This window comes from Onychostruthus taczanowskii, unplaced genomic scaffold (assembly GCF_017590055.1).
Source record: "Onychostruthus taczanowskii isolate IOZ18803 unplaced genomic scaffold, ASM1759005v1 scaffold331, whole genome shotgun sequence".
In the NCBI taxonomy this organism is placed as follows: domain Eukaryota; kingdom Metazoa; phylum Chordata; class Aves; order Passeriformes; family Passeridae; genus Onychostruthus; species Onychostruthus taczanowskii.
Genome location: NW_024500695.1, coordinates 64,693 through 79,899, shown reverse-complemented (window position 1 = coordinate 79,899; position 15,207 = coordinate 64,693). Strand labels below are relative to the sequence as shown.

General features: G+C 67.2%; 2 protein-coding genes across 2 annotated transcripts in view; one reads left to right on the top strand and one right to left on the bottom strand.

The window, feature by feature from the left end:
- Positions 1 to 9,465, top strand: part of MAN2B1 (mannosidase alpha class 2B member 1) — a 14,914-nt gene extending 5,449 nt beyond the window's left edge. The window contains exons 4-22 of the mRNA XM_041410766.1: positions 723 to 884; positions 2,171 to 2,287; positions 2,387 to 2,469; positions 2,549 to 2,669; positions 2,760 to 2,838; positions 2,926 to 3,035; positions 3,143 to 3,250; positions 3,330 to 3,446; positions 3,529 to 3,753; positions 3,928 to 4,025; positions 4,108 to 4,225; positions 4,308 to 4,426; positions 4,510 to 4,611; positions 4,691 to 4,778; positions 5,802 to 5,882; positions 5,957 to 6,172; positions 6,278 to 6,427; positions 9,130 to 9,232; positions 9,313 to 9,465. Coding sequence (XP_041266700.1) covers positions 723 to 884; positions 2,171 to 2,287; positions 2,387 to 2,469; positions 2,549 to 2,669; positions 2,760 to 2,838; positions 2,926 to 3,035; positions 3,143 to 3,250; positions 3,330 to 3,446; positions 3,529 to 3,753; positions 3,928 to 4,025; positions 4,108 to 4,225; positions 4,308 to 4,426; positions 4,510 to 4,611; positions 4,691 to 4,778; positions 5,802 to 5,882; positions 5,957 to 6,172; positions 6,278 to 6,427; positions 9,130 to 9,232; positions 9,313 to 9,428 — 2,313 coding nt within the window. The 3' untranslated portion in view covers positions 9,429 to 9,465. The remainder of the gene's footprint in view (positions 1 to 722; positions 885 to 2,170; positions 2,288 to 2,386; positions 2,470 to 2,548; positions 2,670 to 2,759; positions 2,839 to 2,925; positions 3,036 to 3,142; positions 3,251 to 3,329; positions 3,447 to 3,528; positions 3,754 to 3,927; positions 4,026 to 4,107; positions 4,226 to 4,307; positions 4,427 to 4,509; positions 4,612 to 4,690; positions 4,779 to 5,801; positions 5,883 to 5,956; positions 6,173 to 6,277; positions 6,428 to 9,129; positions 9,233 to 9,312) is intronic.
- A 360-nt stretch (positions 9,466 to 9,825) lies between these two features.
- Positions 9,826 to 15,207, bottom strand: part of TRMT1 (tRNA methyltransferase 1) — a 6,190-nt gene continuing 808 nt past the window's right edge. The window contains 13 exon segments of the mRNA XM_041410756.1: positions 9,826 to 9,908; positions 10,252 to 10,363; positions 10,631 to 10,750; positions 10,843 to 10,919; positions 11,030 to 11,138; positions 12,409 to 12,494; positions 12,633 to 12,767; positions 12,848 to 12,917; positions 13,030 to 13,113; positions 13,194 to 13,342; positions 13,430 to 13,542; positions 13,622 to 13,737; positions 15,010 to 15,207. The exon segment at positions 15,010 to 15,207 is cut by the window's right edge and continues 68 nt beyond it. Of these exon segments, the coding sequence (XP_041266690.1) occupies positions 9,828 to 9,908; positions 10,252 to 10,363; positions 10,631 to 10,750; positions 10,843 to 10,919; positions 11,030 to 11,138; positions 12,409 to 12,494; positions 12,633 to 12,767; positions 12,848 to 12,917; positions 13,030 to 13,113; positions 13,194 to 13,342; positions 13,430 to 13,542; positions 13,622 to 13,737; positions 15,010 to 15,207 (1,450 nt within the window). The 3' untranslated portion in view covers positions 9,826 to 9,827.

Below are 15,207 nucleotides of genomic sequence, written 5' to 3'. Positions count from 1 at the left end.
ACCCCACCTGGCCTGTCCCCCTGACAGTGTCCCCCAAAGTGCCCCTGGGACCCCTGACAGTGACCCCCAAACTGTCCTTGTCCCCCTGACAGTGACCCCCAAAGTGCCCCTGGGTCCCCTGACAGAGACCCACGAACTGCCCCTGTGTCCCCCCCGACAGTGACCCCAAAAGTGCCCCTGGGACCCCTGACAGGGATCCCCAAACTGCCTCTGGGACCCCTGACAGGGACCCCCAAACTGTCCTTGTCCCCCTGACAGGGACCCCCGAACTGCCCCTGTCCCCCCTGACAGTGACCCCTGGGACCCCCGAACTGCCCCTGTCCCCTCCCCTCCCTTCCCAAGGCTTTGTCCCTTGTCCCCTCCCAGGACTGACCCCAGCCCCTCCCACTTGTCCCCATCCCTGTCACTCCCAGTGTCCCCACTGTGTCCCCAACCCCTCTCTCCTGTCCCCATGGGTGTCCCCGTTTCTCCCTTTTTGCCCCATCCCCAGCCATGTCCCCAGCAGTGTCCCCCTGTCCCCAGCCGTGTCCCTGGCCATGTCCCCTGTCCCCAGCCGTGTCCCCTGTCCCCAGCCATGTCCCCAGCCATGTCCCCTGTCCCCAGCCGTGTCCCCTGTCCCCAGCCATGTCCCCAGCCATGTCCCCTGTCCCCAGCCGTGTCCCCTGTCCCCAGCCATGTCCCCAGCCATGTCCCCTGTCCCCCCGCCCGCGGTGGCCGGGGAGGTGACAGCGCTGTCCCCAGGGATCCTGCCCAACGTGTACGACCCCCCCGCGGGGCTGTGCTGGGACCAGCTCTGCACCGACCCCCCCGTGGTGGACGGGGACGGCCCCGAGCGCAACGTGGACGCCGTGGTCACCTCCTTCCTGCAGGCAGCGGCCACCCAGGTCCTGCCGGGGGGACTGGGACCCCCGGGGGGGGTTCCCAAAGGTCCCTGTCCCACTGGGGTGGGGGTCCCCAGTGTCCCTGTCCCCTGGGGTGGGATCCCTGGGTGTCCCTGTCTCCTGGATGGGATCCTGAGTGTCCCTGTCCCCTGGGGTGGGTGTCCTGGGTGTCCCTGTCCCCCTGGGGTGGGATCCCTGGGTGTCCCTGTCCCCCTGAGATGGGTTTTTTGGGTGTCCCTGTCCCCCTGGGATGGGATCCTGGCATGTCCCTGTCCCCTAGGGTGGGTGTCCTGGGTGTCCCTGTCCCCTGGGGTGGGTGTCCTGGGTGTCCCTGTCCCCTGGGGTGGGTGTCCTGGGTGTCCCTGTCCCCTGGGGTGGGTGTCCTGGGTGTCCCTGTCCCCTGGGGTGGGTGTCCTGGGTGTCCCTGTCCCCTGGGGTGGGATCCTGAGTGTCCCTGTCCCCTGGGGTGGGATGCTGAGTGTCCCTGTCCCCTGGGGTGGGATGCTGAGTGTCCCTGTCCCCTGGGGTGGGATGCTGAGTGTCCCTGTCCCCCTGGGGTGGGATCACTGGGTGTCCCTGTCTCCTGGATGGGATCCTGAGTGTCCCTGTCCCCTGGGGTGGGGGTCCTGAGTGTCCCTGTCCCCCTGGGGTGGGATGCTGAGTGTCCTGTCCCCCTGGGGTGGGATCACTGGGTGTCCCTGTCTCCTGGATGGGATCCTGAGTGTCCCTGTCCCCTGGGGTGGGGGTCCTGAGTGTCCCTGTCCCCCTGGGGTGGGATGCTGAGTGTCCTGTCCCCCTGGGGTGGGATCACTGGGTGTCCCTGTCTCCTGGATGGGATCCTGAGTGTCCCTGTCCCCTGGGGTGGGGGTCCTGAGTGTCCCTGTCCCCCTGGGGTGGGATCCCTGGGTGTCCCTGTCCTCTGAGATGGGGATCCTGAGTGTCCCTGTTCCCTGGGATGGGATTCCTGAGGGTCCCTGTCCCCCTGGGATGGGATTCCTGAGGGTCCCTGTCCCCCTGGGATGGGATTCCTGAGGGTCCCTGTCTGTCCTTGTCCCCTGGGATGGGTTTTTTGGGTGTCCTGGGTGTCCCTGTCCCCTGGGATGGGATTCCTGGGGGTCCCTGTTCCCCTGGGATGGTTTTTATATGTGTCCCTGTCCCCGTGGGGTGGGGTTCCTGGCTGTCCCCGTGCCTCAGGCAGGGGTCCCTGGCTGTCCCTGTCCCCCTGGGGTGGGTTCCCTGGCTGTCCCCGTGCCCCGGGCGGGGGTCCCGAGCCGTGTCCCCCTCCCCAGGCCCGGCACTACCGCACCAACCACATCCTGATGACCATGGGCTCCGACTTCCACTACGAGAACGCCAACCTGTGGTTCAAGAACCTGGACAAGCTCATTGCCCACACCAATGCCCGGGTGAGGGGCTGTCCCCAACGCCCCTCTGATGTCCCCAAACCCCTCCACGATGTCCCCAACCCCCCCCGGCCGTCCCTGCCCCCCCCCCTCTGTCCCCAGCAAGCCAACGGCAGCCGCGTCCACGCCCTGTACTCCACCCCCTCCTGTTACCTGTGGGAGCTGCACCGGGCCAACCTCACCTGGTGAGGGAGGGGCCGAGGGGCAGGGGAGGGGCCGAGGGGCAGGCAGGACGGACAGACAGACAGCTGGGGTGTCCCCCAGGCCCCTGAAGACGGACGATTTCTTCCCCTACTCGGACGGGCCCCACCAGTTCTGGACCGGCTACTTCAGCAGCCGCCCGGCCTTCAAGGGCTACGAGCGGCTCAGCAGCGGCTTCCTGCAGGTGGGGGGCGCCTGGGGGACCCCTCCAGGCCTCGGGGACCCCCCTGTCGAGCACCAGGGACCCCCCTCAAACACCGATTTCACCCCCCAGATCTGCAGCCAGCTGGAAGCCCTGGCCGGGCCCTCGGCACGGGACGGTCCCTACGGCCCTGGGGACAGCTCGGTGCTCCGTGAGTACCTGGTGGGGGACACCTGGAGGGGACCTGGGGACCCCCCCAGACCCCCCTGAGACCCCCTTTTCTTTTCCCCTGGCCAAGGTGAGGCCGTGGCCGTGGCCCAGCACCACGACGCCGTGGCCGGCACCGAGAGGCAGCACGTGGCCGACGACTACGCCCGGCAGCTGGCCAAGGGCTGGGACAGCTGCCAGGTGAGCCCCACACCTGCCCGGGGGTCCAGGTGGGGTTTGGAGGACAAAGGTGGGGCTGGGGATGTCCCGGAGACCCCCCCCCCCTAAATTCCAACCACCCCTGGCAGGTTCTGGTGGCCAACGCCCTGTCCCTCCTGGGGGGCACCAAGGACCCCCTGGTGTTCTGCAACGCCCTCAACATCAGCGTGTGCCCCCTCAGCGAGACCACCCCTCACGTGAGCACCTGGGGAGGGGCTTTGTGGGGGTGTTCCGGGGGTCCCCAAGGACTGACACCACCGTGTGACCCCTCCCCAGTTCACCGTGATCCTCTACAACCCCCTGGCCTGGGGCGTGACCTGGCCCGTGCGGCTGCCGGTCGGGGCCACCTCGTACTCTGTGACCGACCCTCAGGGCCAGCCCGTGGCCAGCCAGGTGAGCCCCTCGCCCACCTGTACCCACCAAACCCCCTTGTCACCCTCTGTCACCCCTGACCTGTCCCTGTCACCCCCCCCAGGTGATCCCGGTGTCCGGCGTGACCCGGCGGCTGCGGGGCGGCGCCGGGAGGGCCCCGTGGGAGCTCCTGTTCCAGGCCTGGGCCCCCCCCTTGGGGTTCAGCACCTTTGAGGTGAAGCAGCTGAGCCCGGGAACCCTGTGGGACACCTCCAGGTGGCCCTCGGGGACCCCCTGGGACCCTCCCAGGTGGCCCTCGGGGGACCCAGAGCCGCAGATTGAGAACGAGGTGAGGGGACATCGAGGTGAGGGGACATCGAGGTGAGGGGACATCGGGGAGGGACGTGGATTTTGGGGGGTGGCTGGGCAGGGGGCTGAGTGCCAGCTCCCAGTTAAACCAGTTAGGGGGTGACTGGGTGGCCTGGGGGGGTGGGGGTGACCCACCTGTGTCCCCCCTCCCCAGCACCTGCGGGTCCGGTTCGACCCCGTCACGGGGCACCTGCTGGAGATCCAGAACCTGGCCAAGGGCATCTCTCTGCCCGTCTTCCAGAGCTTCTACTGGTGAGTCCGGGGGCACCCCCGAGGATTTTGGGGAGGGGTCCCAGCTGGGGGGGATCCCCCTGAGCTCCCCTGGCCCCCCCAGGTACAACGCCAGCGCCGGGGACGGGCTCAGCCCCCAGGCCTCGGGTGCTTACATCTTCCGGCCCAACGCCTCCGCGCCCATCCCCGTGGCCAAACGCGCGGCCACGCACCTGCTCAAGGTGGGCGGGGGTCCCGGGGGCGTCCCTCGGATTTGGGGAGGGGGTCTGCAGACGTCACTGAGCGTCCCTGTGCCCCCCGCAGACGGCGCTGGTGCAGGAGGTGCAGCAGAACTTCTCGGCGTGGTGCTCGCAGGTGCTGCGGCTGCGCCCGGGGCAGCCTTACCTGGAGCTGGAGTGGACCGTGGGGCCCATCCCCGTGGCGTGAGTGTGGGGAGGGGGCTGGGGACCCCCAAAGCTGCTCTGGGGACCCCCCCCCCCGGTGACACGCCCGTGTCCCCCAAAAGGGACGGGCTGGGCAAGGAGGTGATCAGCCGCTTCGAGACGCCGCTGCGCACGGCCGGCCGCTTCTTCACCGACTCCAACGGGCGCCAGGTGCTGGAGCGCAGGTGAGGGGGCTCAGGGGACCCCCGGGACCCCCCCAGGGGCTCGCTGGGACCCCTGTGACCCCCCCCCGGGCCACCCCAGGCGTGACTACCGGCCCACCTGGAACCTGAGCCAGAGCGAGCCCGTGGCAGGGAATTACTACCCTGTGAACACCCGGATCTTCATCAAGGTACCTGGGTACACCTGGGCACACCTGGGCACACCTGGGGCTGGACAGGGCACACCTAGGGCTGGGCAGAGCACACCTGGGCACAGCTGGGCACAGCTGGATCTGGGCAAGGAACACCTGAGTACACCTGGGCACAGCTGGGGCTGAGCATGGCATACCTGGGCACAGCTGGGGCTGGGTAGGGCACACCTGGGGCGGGGCAGAGCACACCTGGGCACAGCTGGGCACACCTGGGGCTGGGCAGGGAACACCTGGGGTTGGGCAGGGCACAGCTGGGGACTGGCAGGGCACAGCTGGGTGCACCTGGACCTGGCCAGGGCACACCAGGGCACACCTGGGGCTGTGCAGAGCACACCTGGGGCTGGCCAGGGCACACCTGGGCACACCTGGGGCTGGGCAGGGCATACCTGGGGCTGGCCAGGGCACACCTGGGCACACCTGGGGCCGGGCAGGGCACACCTGGGCACACCTGAGGCTGGGTAGGGCATACCTGGGGCTGTGTAGAGCACACCTGGGCACACCTGGGGCTGGGTAGGGCATACCTGGGCACACCTGGGGCTGTGCAGAACACACCTGGGGCCAGCCAGGGCACACCTGGGGCTGGGCAGAGCACACCTGCGCACACCTGAGGCTGGGTAGGGCATACCTGGGGCTGTGTAGAGCACACCTGGGCACACCTGGGGCCGGCCAGGGCACACCTGGGCACACCTGAGGCTGGGTAGGGCATACCTGGGGCTGTGTAGAGCACACCTGGGCACACCTGGGGCTGGGTAGGGCATACCTGGGCACACCTGGGGACGGGCAGGGCACACCTGGGCACACCTGGGGCTGGGTAGGGCATACCTGGGGCTGCGTAGAGCACACCTGGGCACACCTGGGGCTGGGTAGGGCATACCTGGGCACACCTGGGGACGGGCAGGGCACACCTGGGCACACCTGGGAGCAGCCAGGGCACACCTGGGCCCACCTGGGGCCAGCCAGGGCACACCTGGACCCCGCCCCACACCCGCGCCCCCCGCGCAGGACGAGAAGCTGCAGCTGACGGTGCTGACGGATCGCTCGCAGGGCGGCAGCAGCCTCCTGGACGGCTCCCTGGAGCTGATGGTGAGCTGGGCACACCTGGCGGGGGGGGGCACCCCGAGGCCGGGCACACCTGCGCCATCACCCGCGCCCTGCAGGTGCACCGGCGGCTGCTGAACGACGACAACCGGGGGCTGCGGGAGCCGCTGGACGAGCCGGGGGCCGACGGGCGGGGGCTGGTGGTGCGGGGCCGGCACCTGGTGCTGCTGGACACAGCGGCCGCGGCGGCCGAGCAGCACCGGCCGCGGGCACAGGAGACGGTGACACCGCCCGCCCTGGTGCTGGCACCGGGCACGGGGCCTCACCTGCGCCAGGTGAGCGCCCTCTCCTGCGCCAGGTGATGGGCCAGGGTCTCCTGTGCTCACCTGCACCAGGTGAGGGCCCCGCCCTCCCACGCTCACCTGGCCGCGCCCCCGCAGGTGTCGGGGCTGCGCCGGGCGCTGCCCCCCAACGTGCACCTGCTGACGCTGGAGCCGCGCGGCGCCGGCGCCGTCCTGCTGCGCCTGGAGCACCTGTTCCAGGTGGGGGAGAGCCACAACGGCTCCCGGGCTGCCAGCGTGGACCTGACGGTACCTGGGCATCAACGGGGTCACACCTGGGGAGGGGTCACACCTGGGCATCAACGGGGTCACACCTGGGGAGGGGTCACACCTGGGGATGAATGGAGTCACACCTGGGCATCAACGGAGTCACACCTGGGATGGGGTCACACCTGGGGAGGGGTCACACCTGGGCATCAAGGGGGTCACATCTGGGCATCAAGGGGGTCACACCTGGGGAGGGGTTACACCTGGGGATGAACAGGGTCACACCTGGGATGGGGTCACACCTGGGGAGGGGGTCACACCTGAGGATGGGTCACACCTGGGGATGGAGTCACACCTGGGGAGAGGTCACACCTGGGGATGGGGTTACACCTGGGATGGGGTCACACCTGGGGATGAATGGGGTCACACCTGGGGAGGGGGTCACACCTGGGGATGGGGTTACACCTGGGAAGGGGGCCACACCTGGGAATGAATGGGGTCACATCTGGGATGGCATCACACCTGGAACGGGGTCACACCTGGGGATGGGGTTACACCTGGAGATGGGGTTACACCTGGGGATGGGGTTACACCTGGAGATGGGATCACACCTGGGGATGGGGTTACACCTGGAATAGGATCACACCTGGAATGGGGTCACACCTGGAATGGGGTCACACCTGGGGACAGGTTCACACCTGGGATGGGGTCACACCTGGGGAGAGGTTACACCTGGAATAGGGTCACACCTGGGGAGCAGGGTCACACCTGGAACGGGGTCACACCTGGAATGGGATCACACCTGGAACGGGGTCACACCTGGGGAGAGGTTACACCTGGAATAGGGTCACACCTGGGGAGCAGGGTCACACCTGGAACGGGGTCACACCTGGAATGGGATCACACCTGGAACGGGGTCACACCTGGGGAGAGGTTACACCTGGGGAGGGGTCACACCTGGAACGGGGTCACACCTGCAATGGGGTCTGGGAGCCACTGCCAGGGGGGCTGAGCCTGAGGGCTCACCTGTGCCAGGTGAGGGGCTGTGGCATCACCTGTGCCAGGTGACAGTTTTGGGGGTCCTGAGACTGCTCCGGGGGTCTCTGCCCCCTTCCCCCAACCTAGGTTGGGCTTTGGGGGGTCTCTGACAGTCCCCCCAGCCCAGACTGGGCTCTGGGGTATTTGGGGTGAGTCTGGGGGGTCTCTAACAGCCCCGGACTGGGCTCTGGGGGGGGGGGGGGGTTTGGCCACTGGGGGGGTGGGCGGGGGGGGGGGGGGGTCTCTGACAGCCCCCCAGCTTGGGTTGAGCTCTGGGGTGTTTGGGGTGGCTCTGGGGGGTCTCTAACAGCCCCGGGCTGGGCTCTGGGGTATTTGGGGTGGCTCTGGGGGGTCTCTGACAGCCCCCCCAGGCCCAGACTGGGCTCTGGGGTCTTTGGGGTGGCTCTGGGGGGTCTCTGACAGCCCCCCCAGCCCAGACTGGGCTCTGGGGTCTTTGGGGTGGCTCTGGGGGGTCTCTAACACCCCCCCCAGGCCCAGACTGGGCTCTGGGGTATTTGGGGTGGCTCTGGGGGGTCTCTGACAGCCCCCCCAGCCCAGACTGGGCTCTGGGGTATTTGGGGTGGCTCTGGGGGGTCTCTGACAGCCCCCCCAGGTCAGTCTGGGCTCTGGGGTCTTTGGGGGTCACACCTGGAACGGGGTCACACCTGGAATGGGATCACACCTGGAACGGGGTCACACCTGGGGAGAGGTTACACCTGGGGAGGGGTCACACCTGGAACGGGGTCACACCTGGAATGGGGTCACACCTGGAATGGGGTCTGGGAGCCACTGCCAGGGGGGCTGAGCCTGAGGGCTCACCTGTGCCAGGTGAGGGGCTGTGGCATCACCTGTGCCAGGTGACAGTTTTGGGGGTCCTGAGACTGCTCCGGGGGTCTCTGCCCCCTTCCCCCAACCTAGGTTGGGCTTTGGGGGGTCTCTGACAGCCCCCCCAGCCTAAACTGGGCTCTGGGGTATTTGGGGTGAGTCTGGGGGGTCTCTAACAGCCCCGGACTGGGCTCTGGGGGGTCTCTGACAGCCCCCCAGCCTAAACTGGGCTCTGGGGTATTTGGGGTGGCTCTGGGGGGTCTCTGACAGCCCCCCCAGGTCAGTCTGGGCTCTGGGGTATTTGGGGTGGCTCTGGGGGGTCTCTGACAGCCCCGGGCTGGGCTCTGGGTCTTTGGGGTGGCTCTGGGGGGTCTCTGACAGCCCCCCCAGGTCAGTCTGGGCTCTGGGGTCTTTGGGGTGGCTCTGGGGGGTCTCTGACAGCCCCCCAGCTTGGGTTGAGCTCTGGGGTATTTGGGGTGGCTCTGGGGGGTCTCTGACAGCCCCCCAGCCCAGACTGGGCTCTGGGGTATTTGGGGTGAGTCTGGGGGGTCTCTAACAGCCCCGGACTGGGCTCTGGGGGGTCTCTGACAGCCCCCCAGCCCAGACTGGGCTCTGGGGTATTTGGGGTGAGTCTGGGGGGTCTCTAACAGCCCCGGACTGGGCTCTGGGGGGTCTCTGACAGCCCCCCCAGCCTAAACTGGGCTCTGGGATATTTGGGGTGGCTCTGGGGGGGGTCTCTGACAGCCCCCCAGCTTGGGTTGAGCTCTGCGGTATTTGGGGTGGCTCTGGGGGGTCTCTAACAGCCCCCCCAGCCCAGACTGGGCTCTGGGGTATTTGGGGTGGCTCTGGGGGGTCTCTAACCCCCCCCCCCCCACCCCCAGACCCTTTTCTCGGCCTTCACCATCACCTCAGTGCAGGAGATGGCGCTGGGGGGGGACATCCCCCTGCACAGCGTGTCCCGCCTGCTCTGGAACACACCCACAGGTATGGGGGGCTTGAGGGGGCTTTGGGGGGGGTCCTGGGGGTCTCAGCCCCCTCCTCACATCCCTCACGACCCCCCCCAGGCACCCCCAAAGCCCGGCCTGTGGCCAGGCTGGACCCGCGCCGCGTGCGGCTGGAGCCGATGGAGATCCGAACCTTCCTGGCCTCTGTGCGGTACCGGGGGCCGGGGGGGTCCTGAGAAACCCCCCACCCCAAAAAAAAAGAATCCAACTCAACCCCCCCGAGTCGGGTCAGACGTGTTTTAATGGGGAGGGGGCAGCCGGGGGGGGCTCGTGGGAGTAGCAGCACTGCTCACCGTGGGGACAGGTGCCCTGTGGGGGGGACAAAAAGGGGGGCTGGGACCTGCCCCAAGACCCCCCCTCTGCGTTCACAGACCCCCCTCTGCATTCACAGACCCCCCTCTGCACAGGCACCCCCAAAGCCCGGCCTGTGGCCAGGCTGGACCCGCGCCGCGTGCGGCTGGAGCCGATGGAGATCCGAACCTTCCTGGCCTCTGTGCGGTCCCGGGGGCCGGGGGGGTCCTGAGAAACCCCCCACCCCAAAAAAAAAGAATCCAACTCAACCCCCCCGAGTCGGGTCAGACGTGTTTTAATGGGGAGGGGGCAGCCGGGGGGGGCTCGTGGGAGTAGCAGCACTGCTCACCGTGGGGACAGGTGCCCTGTGGGGGGGACAAAAAGGGGGGCTGGGACCTGCCCCAAGACCCCCCCTCTGCGTTCACAGACCCCCCTCTGCATTCACAGACCCCCCTCTGCATTCACAGACCCCCCCTCAAATTCCCAGACCCCCCCCTCAAATTCCCAGACCCCCTCCCCACATTCCCAGCCACCCCCACTTTTATTCTCCATTTTATTTCCCCAAATCCTTTTTCCCTTTATTTCCTGGACCTCCCACCCCCCATTCCTGGACCCCTCCCTCTATTCCCACCCTCCCCCTGACTATTTTAGGGATCCCCTGGTTATTTTTGGGGACCCTCCCCCCGTATTTTGGAGCCCCCTCCCCACCTCCTTGAAGCGTTTGCAGGGGAATTGTTTCAGCCCGGCCCCGTCCGGCTGCTGCTTCCTCTTGTTCTGGAGCCTCTCCCTCTTCTCCTGCAGGGAGGGGGCGATGCCCCCCCTGGAAAGGCCGGGAATGAGCTGAAGACCCCCACCCAAAAAAGGGGAGAGGGTGAAGGACCCCCCCAAAAAAGGGGAGAGGGCTAGGGACCCCCCCAAAAAAGGGGAGAGGGCGAGGGGCTCCCCTCTCAAAAACAGAGCTCGGGGTTCGTCTCTTCCCCCTTTTTAGGGGGATTCTGCCCCACCAGAGTGAAAAAATGGGGGAATGTCCCCCTTGGGAAGGGTGGGGGGCGCCTGAACCCCCAAACCGGCCCCCCCCAGGCCTCACCCTGGCTTGGCCCTGGCCTTGGGACCCCAAAACGCTTCGGGGTTCTCGGGGAATCGCTTCAAGCCGCGCTTCCGCGAGCTGGGGTTGGCGTCCTCGTGGAGGGCAAAGGAAGCCTGGAGCCTGGCAGGGGGGTAAAGAGGAGGGGGTCAGGGGGTTTGGAGGGGTCTGGGGTCCCCCCAAACCCCCACCCCACCCCACTCTGGGGGTCCTACGTGGGCTCCACCGAGAGGATCCGGGCGGCCGGGCTGGATTCCGGGAGCCGCTCCAGCTTCACCGGGTGGAGCTTGGCCTGGGAAAAGGGTGGGAAAAAGAGGGAAGAAGTGGGAAAAGGGGGTTCAGCCCCCCTGCCCCAACCCCCCCGAGCGTGGGGAGGGGTCCCCGAGCCCCCTCCTCGCTCACCCAGCAGCGCATGATGTCCCAGAGCACGGAGGGCGGCGCGTCCGTCTTGACGGCGTTGCGGCAGGCGTGGGACAGCGAGACGCGGAACCCCGCGTGCAGCAGGGCTGACCTGGGGGGCACGGGGGTTTGGGGGGGGTCGGGATGGGTTTGGGGGGTCAGGATGGGGTTTGGGGAATCCTTGAGGGGGTTTGGAGAGTCCCTGAGGGGGTTTGGGGGGGGTCAGGATGGGGTTTGAGGGGTCCCTGAGGGGGTTTGGGGGGTCAGGATGGAGTTTGGGGGATCCTTGAGGGGGTTTGGGGGTGCCAGAGGGGGTTTGGAGGGGTCAGGATGGGGTTTGAGGGGTCCCTGAGGGGGTTTGGGGGGGTCAGGACAGGGTTTGGGGGGGCCAGAATGGGGTTTGGTGGTCCCTGAAGGATTTCGGGGAGGCCAGGATGGGGTTTTGGGGTCCCTGAACAGATTTGGGGTCCCTTGTGGGGGTTTTGGGGGTCCCTAAAGGGGTTTGGGATCCCTGAATGGGTTTGGGGTCCCCTGAGGGGGTTTTGGGGGTTGCTAAAGGGGTTTTGGGGTCCCAAAAGGAGTTTGGGGGGGGTCCCCGAGGGTGTTTTGGGATTCCCTGGGGGGAATTTGGGGGTCCCAAAAGAGGTTTGGAGGTTTTGGTGTCCCATAAGGGGTTAGGGGCTCCCTGAGGGAGTTTTGGGGGTCCCTGGGGGGGATTTGGGGGTCCCTAAAGGGGTTTTGGTGTCCCATAAGGGGTTAGGGGCTCCCCGAGGTGGTTTTGGGGGTTGCTAAAGGGGTTTTGGGGTCCCTGAAGGGATTTGGGGTCCCCTGAGGGGGTTTTGGGGGTCCCTGAAGGAGTTTGGGGAGGGGGATTTGGGGGTCCCTAAAGAGGTTTTGGTGTCCCATAAGGGGTTAGGGGCTCCCTGAGGGAGTTTTGGGGGTCCCTGGGGGGGATTTGGGGGTCCCTAAAGAGGTTTTGGTGTCCCATAAGGGGTTAGGGGCTCCCTGAGGGAGTTTTGGGGGTCCCTGGGGGGGATTTGGGGGTCCCTAAAGAGGTTTTGGTGTCCCATAAGGGGTTAGGGGCTCCCTGAGGGGGTTTTGGGGGTCCCTGGGGGGGATTTGGGGGTCCCTAAAGAGGTTTTGGTGTCCCATAAGGGGTTAGGGGCTCCCCGAGGTGGTTTTGGGGGTCCCTGGGGGGGATTTGGGGGTCCCTAAAGGGGTTTTGGTGTCCCATAAGGGGTTAGGGGCTCCCCGAGGTGGTTTTGGGGGTTGCTAAAGGGGTTTTGGGGTCCCTGAATGGATTTGGGGTCCCCTGAGGGGGTTTTGGGGGTCCCTGAAGGAGTTCGGGGAGGGGTCCCTGGGGGGGATTTGGGGGTCCCCACCTGAGCTGCAGCAGGGAGGGCGTGTTGCTGCGGATGGTGCTGCTCAGCCCGTCCAGGGTGTAGTACAGCGGGACATCGCTCAGCTCCTGCCCCACCACCAGCCCCACGATCACAGCCAGCCCCGCCACCGGGGTGCCCCCCAACCCCAAATGTCCCCCCCCGGGGGTCTCCCCCAGACCGGGGGTGTCCCCCAGACCGGGGGTGTCCCCTCTCCCCGGGGTCACCTCGGCGATGACGCTCAGCATCCCCCGCATGCGCGGCTCCGTGGAGAAGCGCCCGGGGCTCCGCTCCAGCGCCGCCAGCACCCCCTCCACAAAGGCGGGGTCGTGGAGGGGCTCAGCCCACACCGGGCCCCCCACCTTTAGTGGGGAACAAAAAAAAGGGGGTTCGGGGTCCCGTTTGGGGGTGCCGAGGTTTTGGGGAGGGGGGCTGCACGCACCTGGTGGCGCTGCTGGCAGAACTCGCAGGTCGGACCCACGGGCGGCCCCGTGGCCGCGCTGTACTTGAAGCTGGAGTGGGTGACACGTGGTTAAACCCCCCCAAAAAAATCGTGGGGACCCCCAAAGGGTCTCGAGGAACCCCAAAATGGCTCTGGGGGGGGTGGGGATGGGGGGGCTGTACCCGCTGCCGTGGCTGGTGGCCCTGCCCAGGCGCTGCAGGTGGTACGAGCCGCACCCCACGCACTGGAACACCAGCGCCTGCTTGCTGGGGGGGAAACAGAGTCAGGGCGGGTCTGGGGGGGCACAGAGACCCCCCAAAACCCCCCCGAAGCCCCCCCAAGTCACCTGGCCGAGGCCTTGACCTTGGCCTGGCCCGTGAAGACCCTGACGAAGACGCGCACGTAGAAGTCGGCGCTGACCGACAGCAGCGGCACCACGAAGCGCTGGTAGCAGTTGGCGCGGAGGTCGAGGCTGTGCAGGACGATCCTCAGGGCCTGCCAGGGGACAGAGGGGACAAAAAGGGACATGGGACACCCCCCTGCAGCCCCCCCCGGAGCAGGGGACCCCCCCCCAGCACTGACCATCTCGTGGCAGAACTTGCCCTTGAGGGACACGGCGCCGTATTTGCTGTAGCAGGTCTCGGAGCTGTTGCCGGCCATCACCGCCATGTCCGTGCAGGTCACGCACAGCAAGCCTGGGAAATCGGGGTTCAGGGGGGTTCAGGGGGGTCCGGGCAGGGGTTTGGCGGTCCCCAAGAGCCCCCCCAGACTCACCCCCCTCGCTGACGGCCTGCACGGCCGCGTCCAGGAAGGGCGCGGGGCTCCCGTAGGGGTCCAGGTCGATGACGTCGAAGGGTTCCCGCTGGGCTTTGCTTTCGTACATCAACATCCTGGGGGGCACACGGGGGTCCCCAGAGACCCCCCCCAAACCCTCAGCACCCCTTTGGGGACCCCCCAACCCCTCCCCCCCAGCCTTTGGGACCCCCTCAGTGCGGTCCCAGCTTGGGAGGCAGGGCGGTCTCTGACGCAGCTCGGCGACATTGGGACAAATTCTGGGGGGAAAAGGGTTTTGGGGACCCCCAGAACCCCCCCAGAGACCCCAAAGCGGGGCAGGAGGTCTCGGGGCGCCCATGGGGACACTCTGGGGACAGCTCCTGGCACAGCCCCAAAGGCCCAGGCACTGCTGCGGGCTGAGCCCCGTTCCCAGAGGGATTTGGGGTCACCTGGTGTGATCCTAATGGGGTTTGGGGTCACCTGGCCCAGTTCCAGTGGGGATTTGGGTTTGGGGTCACCTGGTGTGATCCTAATGGGGTTTGGGGTCACCTGGTGTGATCCTAATGGGGTTTGGGGTCACCTGGTGTGATCCTAATGGGGTCTGGGGACACCTGGCATAATCCCTGTTAGGGTTTGGGGTCACCTGCAATGATCCCATTGGGTTTTGGGGTTACCCGGCCCAGTCCCAATGGGATTTGGGGTCACCCGGCCCAGCCCAGCGGGATTTGGGGATTTGGGGTCACCTAGCACAATCCCTTTTGGGGATTTGGGGTCACCTGGCACAGTCCCTGTGGGATTTGGGGTTTTGGGGTCACCTGGCACAATCCCAGCGGGATTTGGGGTCACCTGGCACAATCCCTGTTGGGGATTTGGGGTCACCTGGCCCAGCCCAGCGGGATTTGGGGATTTGGGGTCACCCAGCCCAGTCCCAGTGGGATTTGGGGGTTCAGGCTCACCCGGCCCAGCCCAGCGGGATTTGGGGTCACCCGGCCCATCCCAGCGGGATTTGGGGGTTCAGGCTCACCCGGCCCAGCCCAGCGGGATTTGGGGTCACCCGGCCCAGTCCCAGCGGGATTTGGGGTTCAGGCTCACCCGGCCCTGCCCAGCGGGACTTGGAGATTTGGGGTCACCTGGCATAATCCCTGTGGGATTTGGGGTTCAGGGTCACCTGGCCCAGTCCCAGTGGGATTTGGGGTCACCCGGCCCAGTCCCAGTGGGATTTGGGGGTTCAGGCTCACCCTGCCCTGTCCCAGCGGGATTTGGGGTCGTTGGGGATTTGGGGTCACCTGGCCCAGTCCCAGTGGGATTTGGGGTCACCTGGCACAATCCCTGTTGGGGATTTGGGGTCACCTGGCACAATCCCTGTGGGATGTGGGGTGCAGGCTCACCTGGCGTCGGCCAGGCGCGGCGTCACCGTGTCCCCGACGCCGTTGCGGGCCACGTTGCGCGCCATCAGCTCGGCGGCGCGCGGGGAGCGGTCGCTGGCAACCACGGCGCCGAGCCCCGGCACCTCGCGGGCAAAGCGCACCGAGCGCAGCGCCGAGGCCGCCAGCGCCTCCAGCACCCGCAGCCCGCCCCCCTTTTTA